The sequence below is a fragment of the Sphaeramia orbicularis genome, chromosome 13 (genome assembly GCF_902148855.1).
Source record: "Sphaeramia orbicularis chromosome 13, fSphaOr1.1, whole genome shotgun sequence".
Classification (NCBI taxonomy): Eukaryota; Metazoa; Chordata; class Actinopteri; order Kurtiformes; family Apogonidae; genus Sphaeramia; species Sphaeramia orbicularis.
In genome coordinates, this window is record NC_043969.1 from 47,384,343 (window position 1) to 47,395,106 (window position 10,764).

General features: G+C 35.4%; 1 protein-coding gene across 1 annotated transcript in view; it reads right to left on the reverse strand.

The window, feature by feature from the left end:
• sae1 (SUMO1 activating enzyme subunit 1) overlaps window positions 1-10,357 on the reverse strand; it is a 37,515-nt gene extending 27,158 nt beyond the window's left edge. Inside the window, exons 1-3 of the mRNA XM_030151731.1 lie at window positions 10,139-10,357; window positions 7,082-7,193; window positions 5,897-6,070 (exon numbers count right to left, since the gene is read on the reverse strand). Coding sequence (XP_030007591.1) covers window positions 5,897-6,070; window positions 7,082-7,193; window positions 10,139-10,239 — 387 coding nt within the window. The 5' untranslated portion in view covers window positions 10,240-10,357. The remainder of the gene's footprint in view (window positions 1-5,896; window positions 6,071-7,081; window positions 7,194-10,138) is intronic.
• Window positions 10,358-10,764: the final 407 nt, after the last annotated feature.

Genomic DNA, 10,764 nt, shown 5'->3' on the forward strand with positions numbered 1-10,764 from the left:
AGAAAAAAGTCAGAATTCTGAGTTTAAAGTCAGAATTATGTGAAAAAAATCTGACTTTTTCATAGGCATGCTCCCTCCACGAATGTCTACGAACTCCAGATTTTGTACGAACTGGAAGATTCGTACAAACCTGTCATTCGTAAGAATCTTTGTGACCTAGGCATTAGTGCTCTTTCCTTGAAAATGACAACATCCGGTCTCAGAAAACGAAAAAAAAACAAAAAAAAAAAACAGGTGTTTTTGGTTCATTTTTCCACTTCTGTCAGGTAGTAACTTTAAAAAGTAAAAACAAAAATCAATCAGTTTTTTTAAATTTGGTTTATCTGTTTTGACACTGAAAAAGAAAAACGCCTTGAAATTAAATTTTAATTCTTCTATTTTAAGATGAAAATCAATTAACCAATAGTTTTTCTTTTGTTTCTGAAAAGAAAATCCAATTACCAAAAAATACACCGACCTCATTCCTATCTCTTTTAGGATAAAATGATCAAAACTAATTATACATTGGACTAATTCTGTACAAAGAAAATACAGTAATATCATTTATTATGTTTTTTTATTATGTTGGATTTTTAAGACCTTTGAGTGACAGATTTAAGGATTAAATATCAATTTTAAGGATAATTAAGTACTTAATTTAGGACAATGACATTCAAAACAATCTAAGGATCCGTGTACACACTGTGTGATGACACTGCATGTTGAGCAGGAAAACCCCTGTTGTAGAATATTTTACAGCTGAATACTCTCTGTGACGTCCATGACCACTGATATGGAAGTAATAATAATAACAATAACAACAGAAGAGTGAACCCTGTTTTTGTCTCTGATGATGATTTAATCTGCGACCGGGTCACACCTCCTGCATGTTGACGTTCTTCATCTGTCAGAGGTCGAGTCTGCAGCCGACACCGACACAAACCCCATCAGTTTATCGCGGTCTGAACAGGGCGGGACACTGTCTGAGTGTAAACAACTGAACTGACCTCTGGGCTGGGTCCGCCTTATCCTGCAGACCCAGTCCAGAACACCAGAAACACCCTCCGGTCCCAGATAAGATGCAGCCTCATCTCTGCAATCAGTGATTTGTCAGAGTCGCACACAGCAGAAGCTAAAGGCAGGTCAAGGAAACACTGGTGGGTCTACGTTTCTTAGAATAGCACAGGGTCGGAATTCATTGTTAATGTTTACGAACATATAGAAGGATATATTTTGAACAGAACAGATCTTTATTGTCACTGTTACTGGAACAATGAAAGCTCTGTTTTTGTTTAGCAGCAAACACTTAAAGTGCAAAAAGACTGTATAAAAATATCACACAAAATACTGAAAAATATTCACAATTTATAAAAACTACAGAGATAAAATATTAAATATACAAATACTACTAATTCCTACTAAAATATACAAAAGCTTTCTCCATACTACATTTATTTACATTAATTTTGTATTTCACAACTTTAGTAATAAAACAAAATACCAAATACTCAGTACTTGTCATATTTTACCATTTAGATGTCATCCTTGTGATGTAAACAAACCATATTTTTTGATGCAAAAACCTTTTTTTTAATATACTACTACCATACTACCACAATATAACATGAAAATGCAAAGTGCGCAGAACAGACAGTCGCGGAAAAAAATATTTGACCACCCTTGTTTTCTTCAATTTCATGTTCATTTTAATGCCTGGTACAACTAAAGGTACATTTGTTTGGACAAATATAATGATAACCGAAAAAATAACTTATAGTAGTTTAATTTCAGAGCTGATATTGATCCATTTTCCATAGTTTTCTTGATAATAACAAAATCACTTCAGTTCTTATATCAATATATATGGCATTGCAGTGACAATAACAGTGCTTTTAGACATTCCATGTTTTCTTTTCTGTCTGTTTTAGTCACATGATACACACAGGAGTTAGTACTTGACTGCATAACTATTGTTTTTGGTGACTTTTGATGGTCTAATAATTTTTTCCGCGACTGTATAATCACTTACGTCACTTTATAATGTAACTGTACTCTTCTGCTATAACTCAGGACACTGCACTAGCTACTTAACTTAAAAAGACGTTAACACTATGGTCATTACTGTCACCTGTGTATTCTGCATATTTAACACTGGACAAAGGCTGGGCGATAAAACGATAATGATATGCATCGCAATATAACTTTTCCTCAATAGAAATATGAGACATGCTCGATACAGTTTCGATAGAATTCATTTGTCCATGTTTCGACAGACGTAAGAACAGCCAATCATAATTAAGTAGCGCCGCTCTAAACCAATCACACTACAGTCACATCAAGTTAGGTTGATGCCCACAGCACAGGTGTAAGAGCCGCTGGAGCACACACGCTAATGTCTGGGCTGCAGTGGGACGTAAAGACTGTTCCCTCAGGAGAAAATGTGCATGTTAAGTTTCATTTTTGGTTTACCCCAGTTATATCAGTTCCACAGCGCACCCCCACATATACATCCCCGGCATTGTTTGGTGAAGATGGTCTGTTTTGTTTGTGTTCTCCTTTAAAACTTGAAAGCTTTTGCCTGCTGGTCAGATTTTTGGTTTAGTTTTAAATATATGTATCTGTTTTATTTCTCTGAAACAGTTGGATAATGTTCTTCAGCGCATCTGTCATGTTCAATCTCTGACAGAAAAGCAATCATATCTAAATCTAAAATAACCTTCTGATGTCTTCACAACTAACTTATGAGTAACAGAAAATTTAAGCTTGACAAAAATAGTGATTTGATTTATATCATGATACATATCGATATCGTCTGATATGAAAAAAAAATTAGCGTGATATGATTTTTTTCCATATCACCCAGCACTACACTGAACTCACTTTTGTTTTTGTGTCGTATTTTACTTGATTGTTCTTTATACTTACATTGTCTTTTTACTTGATTGTTTTATACTAATGTTTTTATTCCTGACTGTATCATTGATGTGTGTATTTTACTTGAGCACCTTAAAGAATGTAAAACCAAATTTTGTTGCACTGTACAATGGTATTTTACAATGACAAAACTTATTCCATTCTATTCTATTCTATTCTATTCTATTCTATTCTATTCACCCAATACTGGAAGGTTAATGTATCGTCTTTGTGCTTCTTTTTGTAATAAACTGCAGTAAGGATGTTGGTAAATGCATGGAATTCAACTACATTCTGCTGTAAACACCTGCTTATAAACAGGTGGATGCAGTGTCATATTCATATGCATCCACCTCTCAGTAATTAGGCATCTCATATCAAAACGGAGACTCTTTAATCCGCCTCCATGTTCCCGCTGAGCCGCACAGACGTGTTCATGGACGCCGATAAGACGAGGAGTAGAACTGAAGCAGACCCCCTCCCTTCTGCTTTGTTTTATCTGCAGCCTTTTAAAATTCTACCAACTTTTTCATCCGTCCTCTAACGTCTACCTCATCCTGTCCTCGTTTCACTCCGTCCTGCTGCTCCTCCATCCTCCATCCTCCTCCGGTCCCTCCTCCCTCCTCATGACCCCCTCTTCACACCCCCAGAGGGAGAAGAAGCCAACAATCCAGACATAACAACAAGACGCAAAAAAAATGATATGATGCCGACGGTTCTTTTTCTGATAGCACTCAAAGCTATCAACTCCAACCACCATCAAACAACTACCATCATGGAAGAATTCAATTACATATAATACAAATCACAGCATTAAAGAGAAAGGCTGTCCATGTGCAATGTGTAGAAAGCAACATATGTGTTAGACGACTTAATTTTAATGAAGACATTTTTGTAATACCAGGTGATTTCATGTATAGAATGTGTTTGAACCTCAAGAATGTCATAAATTCTCTAATTTTAGTGTTGAAAAAACATGATAAACTGAATATCAATAGTTACCAAAAACCATTACAAGTGTCTTTGTCTGAGAGCTGACAAAATCAAACCATTATTTGTGGTATAAATTATTTGTAAAAGATAAAAAAAAAAAAACAAACCCAAAAACTATGTAAAAGATCAATCAAGATCAAAACTATAAAAGGCAATATATGTGTATGATGGAAAAGATGGAAAAAAAGATACAAAAAACATCAAATGTTAAAGACAGGAGGCAAAAACAACCTGAAATATGATTAGTTGAGGTTTTAAATGACTTTTTATGGTAAAAATATGACTAATGATACTGGGCTGATATTTTGTGAAGTTATATTATCTATTATTTATGGAAAAGGTCATAATATTATAGTAAAAAAAAAAAAAAGCTATCAAATATTTATAACTACTTAAAAATATTAAAACTTCCTTTTTGTTCTGGTAAAAGTATAAATATGGCCCTAATGCTCCTTTCTACTATACTAACATAAAATGATCTTGTGATTTAAGATTAAACTCTGACAGTTGCTGCCCAGCCCATTTATTAATCTGAGTGTTTGTGCTTCTGTTTACTGGATGTACAGTCGGTTCACTCTCCACCCACTCACAACTGCTGCCGTATAAGGTCAACACATGCCTACAGACGTGAACTTTGGTCGTCATTGTGTAAACAATCAGCTGACTCCATTACAAAATGTCAAGAGAAAAGACCAGACTATGAGCAAACTTTACTACAGGTGGAAAACAAAACCAAGCGCGGGCACAATCGTGCAGTGTCACTTTACAGAAACACATCTACTGCAGGTGTTCAGACAGGTTTTATAAAGTCCAGGACAACAGTGACAACTAGTGGTCGGACTGAGTCATAGCATCTGAGAAACAAAGCTGCAACAATCACACCTACGGTTGGATGAGTGGTTTACTTAAACAGTTCTGTGCATTGGTTTGCATGGAAGCTGAAAACATTTCCTAAGTTTTGCCAAAATTAACTGAGTCTTGGATGAAAACATTAACAAATGTTTGACATGTGATGAATGAAACCTGGTGTAAAACACCAGAAGATGATTGCAGTAGGTCTCAGATTGTCTGTACAGAAGATTTCAAGATATTATAATGTAATACACATTTATTACTGGACACTTTGGTCTGCAGCAACAGGTCCTTTTCACGAAATCTTTGTTTAAATGCTATTTACATATTTATTCTATGTCTGAAATGTATCTTTCTACAGAGTGGTGCAAATGTAAGCTCACTATGTTCTATTAAAACAACTGTTACAGCGGCCTTAGTGCTTCACCCATTGCTGTACTTCTATTCATATAAAAAGTAACAGAATACATTCATTCCAAACTCCTCGAAGGAGCAGAACCAGACCTTTTACACACTTCAACAACATCAGAGTTTGCTGTTTTGATATTGAACATAGCAAAAAAAAAAATTTAAACCTTTGGATGCATGAGTGTCTGGAGCCTAAACTCTTCCATAAATGGGTCAAAATCAGTGTGTTTTTATGCCACATTTGTCATTTTGTCATGTTAGAAACAATCATTTGTACTATATTTTGGTCCACAAAAGAATGATTTCATGTTTAAAATATTTTTTATTTCTAATTTTTTAAACATTTCTAACAATTTTTAAATGTTTTTTTAAATCTTTGTGTTTGATACTTGCAGGTGTAGGTTCAAACCATCTGGTCCACAGTGTCTACACCTCCTTTGGTCTTGCGGTAGAATGTAGAATAAATGAATGTAGAATGAATCAAAGGTGAAATTCCAGTTAAAATGAATGCGGGTCATTTTGACCCACTTATGGAATGTTGGGGCAGAAACACAAAAACCACAATTTCATAGAATCTATAAAAGGTCTTTTAAAAATTTTAATGGCATGACGTCAATTGAGGAACAAAAAACCAACCTCACCGGGTCATTTTGACCCACTTATGCATGTAAGGGTCAATGAATTGTTCGACACCCTGGGCTGAACCGGCCTGTTTTTAACTCTGCTGAGTAAAATCTGAAAAAGCACTCACTGCGTCGAACTGCAGGAAGAAGTCGTCTGGTTTGTCTTCGATTCTGTCGGGGTCGGCGTGGACCTCCACCATCGGATTGAGGTTCTGTGCTCTCTCCAAAGAGGCCCGGGCCCGGTTCTGACCCTGAGCTGTGACCGGGACCAGGAACTGAGCCCGACACGACTCCTCCGACACCTGAGGACAACGGATTGGACACAAGATGGGTACTCAGATGGCCTTTGGACGGACTTTCAAGTAAAAAGTAGTTTAGAATGTGGAAACTAATTATGCACAGTTTGGACACAAGCAGCTTTAAGTACTCTGGAACATCATCAGTACATAGTGTATTCAGAAAAGTCAACAAATAAGGCTGTTTTTAGAGACCAGATGAGGTAAAAAAGCTAAAAGGGCTGCAGTAAATGTCTGTTATATCATCATCTACTGGGGAATCTGAGTGTCTGCTCTTTTTTTTTTTTTTTTTTACAATAAAACCTGTGAAACTCTCTGCTAACTGCTAACCATGCCAGCCAAGTTTAAAACAAATTAAGAAAAAAAATTAAATAAAACAAGCGTTCAAAAACACAAAATCTTGGAGGATGAACTAAAATCAACTTCATTTTGGTTTTGATGAAGATGAACAAGAATATAATGGAGTTACATTGTTAATCCTCATAATTCATTAAAAAAAAAAAAAAGACTAACGATTATAAAATAAATAAAAACTCAACCAAATCTAATCAAGTGTTCCAAATAAAATGGGACTAACACTGCTCTGGACAAACTAATATAAAGACTTAAAAATAAAAACTAAAGAATTTCCAGACTTTAAGAATTCTGCTTCTTTGGTTCTGAACAGCCCATTTAACAAAGCCATGCACATTTTACAAGGAAAAGCTGAAATAAAGCTACTACTTTGTTGATAAAGTAAAATACATGAGAGTCAGTCTGATCGCCTCTTTACTGGGTAGAAAAACACAAGATATTACTTTGACACAGGCACCATCTAGTGGACCTACATAACATTACAGTGTCAAGCTTCTGCCATCATTTCCACACCAGACCCTGTTTTGACACAGCTGCTGCAGTTACAGATGTATTATTTCTTAGTTTGAAGTAAAGCTGACATCCCCTGTGAATATTTGTGACCTCTACAAACAAAGCCTGTCCAAGCAGCTGTCCCTTTGTGGACTCTGTGGTCCCGTTTACCTGTTCATGGTCCAGTAAAGTGAGTCCTTTAACTCCAGCCAGAATCAGATTCTTGGCCACTTCAGCCCCGAGTCCACCTAACCCAGCCAGCAGAACACGGGACGCTCGCAACCTGGAAAAACCGCAAGCAGATGAAATGAAAAACCCAATAAAAACCCCCATGGTGGAGTGTTTTAAGTCTCGTCTTAAGACCCACTTTTATTCTCTGGCTTCTAACTCTGAATTGTGTGGTCCTCTGTGTCTTTTATTCATTTATTTTTACTGATTTTAGTAGGTTTAACTATTTGATTTTATGGTTTTATTTAGAGGACTGTTGTAGCTCTACATACTTATTTATTGTTTTTAATATTTCTTTAAATTGTTTTACTGTTTTTATGATGTACAGCACTTTGGAAACGCTCTTGTTGTTTAAATGTGCTGTATGAATAAAGTGGATTGGACTGGATTGAAAAGTCACACTTGTGTCCGTCTGTCTCCAAATCTACTGCTGGAGCTGCATGGATAAAAGACACCTACACTCAGATTACGGAGACAAGTTCAGTAAAGTCCATCACTAGTACAGACATCTAATTCAGTCCTTCCATTCCCTTTTTTCAAGTATGATTGAAGTGTTGGTGATTCATGCCAGGGAACAGGGACAACTACACTATATGGACAAAAGTATGTGGACACGTTGAACTCAGGTGTTTCTTTTCTAATAGGGGTCTGGGATACAAAACAATAATGACCAATGTCAGAATATAGTTTTATATTGGGATAAATATCATTGCATTGGTTAGTTTGGTTTAAATTATTATCTTTGCTTCCAAAATGCCTCAGAGATGGTTTTTACTTAATTTCTCTCAACATTGATTATACTGTAAGGAAATATTGATGTTTATAAAATATATGGACAAAAGTACTGGGATACATCATGTCTACAGCTGTAAGATGTCCTGTTCGTGCTGATTTTAGATTAAAAACATTAATATTTCCTTGAAATTTAATGGGAGATTTTTTCTTCTTAAGTGAGATGTGAAGAAGGTAGGTGGTTAGTTGTAGTAGAAAATTACTGTTTACTGTCAGACTATGAAAAATATTTTAGAATATTAGAGGTAGGACATTTAAAATCACAGTCATGGATTTAAAAAAAAAAATAAAAAATAAAAAATCAACGTGGAAAGAAATAACTTAAAAACCACCTCTGAGGCATTTTGGAAGCAAATATAGGCTAACAATTTAAACAAAATTAACCAATTATCACAATATAAAACTATATTATGACATGTATCCCAGACCTCTGTTAGAAAACAAACACCTGAATTCAACGTGTCCCATTAATTTTGTCCATATAGTGTAAGATCAAACTTAAAACAGTCAGTAGTTCATGGTGACTCCCAAAGGGTTTTTAAAAGCTTTGATAATAATGATTTTAACTGGAATAATCTAATAGTTGATCAATCAGCCAATATCAACACTTGTTAGGAAAGTAGCGGGCTACAAAATCAGGGACAAAACATGGAAACTGAAAATACACCATCCCTCTACAGTTCTCTCCACTCAATCCAAATTAAAATCTCAGTAGAAACATAAACAAATAGATAAGTCTGATGCCGTTTGTTGTTGCTGTGAAAAGTACAAGACACATTTCTAAGCGTCAGTGTCAAGACACAAAGTAAAGCAGTAGAGTCTGAGGAAATCCTGAGAGTGATTGGTGGTTACAGCTGTCAGTCACATTATTAAACTGTACATAGTACTGCACTGCACATAGAAATGATAAAATCCCTGCTTTGTTTCAGATTACTTGAATTTTGAGGCTTCAAATGAACGATCAAGCGCTGCAGCTTTAACTATTTTGAAAAAGCCAAAGTCATAAATATCTAAATTAGTAAAAAGATTAATCAATAAATGCAGAATTGAAAGTAAAAATCTAAGCAACACTAGTTAAGTTTCATTTTTTAACCTATTAGTTTCACTCAAAGTCGGTAATTTCAGTTGCCATACCTGATAGGGTTTAGCAAAGTTCCCCCTGAAAGAAAATTTTACAAAGAAACTGACCAACTGTGGACCAACTACAACCATTAAAGCTGGGAAAAATAAATCACTCAGGTAGTTGTGATTCTTTCTACTTTGATGTTTACAGGGCTAGAGCTGCATCTAATAATTTTTTTTTCTTTCTCTTTTTTAAATAATCAATTACTTATTTCGTCAACATAATGTCAGTAAATTATGCAAAGTATCAAAAGCTCAAGATGTTGTCCTCAAGTGTCCTGTTTGATCCAAGGTTATTCAATTTATAGTCACAGAGGAGAAAAGACCAGAAATAATCACAATTAAGAAGGTGGAATCAGAGCATCTTGGCCTTTATTCTTAAATGATACCTCAAACTGGAAATTTTGATCATCAAAACATGTTGTGGTTAATGTAATAACTGACAACAAAATCACTCTCTATGGGAAGTATGTGCTGAACAGGTTATATGTACTAGCTCAGAGGTACTATTTACCTGAGACAGAAGTGTACTGGAGTTTTCCACTTAGTTAGAACCAATCTAAGTGTTTTTGGTGTAGTATGTACTTTTACCTTAACGCTAAATCATAATATTGTATATTCAAAAGTGTATGTATTTACTTTGGTTAGATATTAACTTTTCTCTCATCTCATTTCTTCTTCTTATTATTATTATTATTAAAACCTTCCTGCTACAAATCTGTCAGTTATTACTTTGAATGCACATAATTTCATTCTTATGTCTTAGATTACTAAAATATAATCCAACTAGTGCGTTTAAACAGTGTTAATACTTCTCAACCAACATAGGAGTTTTACCTTCTACAGACTTCAATGAAGGCTCACTTGTTGTTGCTAATATATTATAATGCAGATGTTTGGCAAAGAATGTTCTCTTCTGTATCATCTAGACAACACTACTAGTCCTTTAACTGATAAATGCCAAGTTTCAGCTCCTCTAAAAGCTCAATGTGTTAAATCTAACACTTAGCTGCAGTTCTGCAAAAACGCGACGATTCAAACCCTGCGCGGCGCCGGTTAGCCGGGCAGCTAACAAAGCTAACGTACCTTTTCTGTGCATCTAGCCCCCACAATCGAATCTGACGGTCGTACTGCGCCGCCTCTTCCTCGCTGATGACCGGGTCCTCTTTCTCAATCATATCAATCATTTTATTTCACTCCGAGTGCGGCGATTTTACTGCAAAGATACGTTTTTTTTTGCAGCTACTGAGCTAGATGTTTCAAACGCCGCGACTGTCCCGCTGAATGGGCGCAGAATGATGACGTGTACAGGGCAAACAATAGATGTGCCTTTACCCTTTTTTGCACTTTTTTATGAATGCTTTAAATTTCCCACGTATTAGTCATGATTAATTTATCCGAATCGTACCTGCATACGTTTATTGTTATGTCACTTTTTCTGTGTAATTTTAATTTTGGCATTGATGAACACACCGCGGATGAGGTGTAGTGTAAAATATTCCCTGAGTATTGCCTGTTCCGAACAACGACAATAATTTTATTGTTCGCCTGTTATGTGAATCAAAAGTAATGAACACAACACAGGCCCAATTCTATATCTATCTATATTCTTTACATTTGACTGACATCAACACAGACCTATTTATTCCAAGCTTTTAAAATCAATAATATATTACAATCTGTCATTTATTTTGTGCTCTGTTGGGACTAGT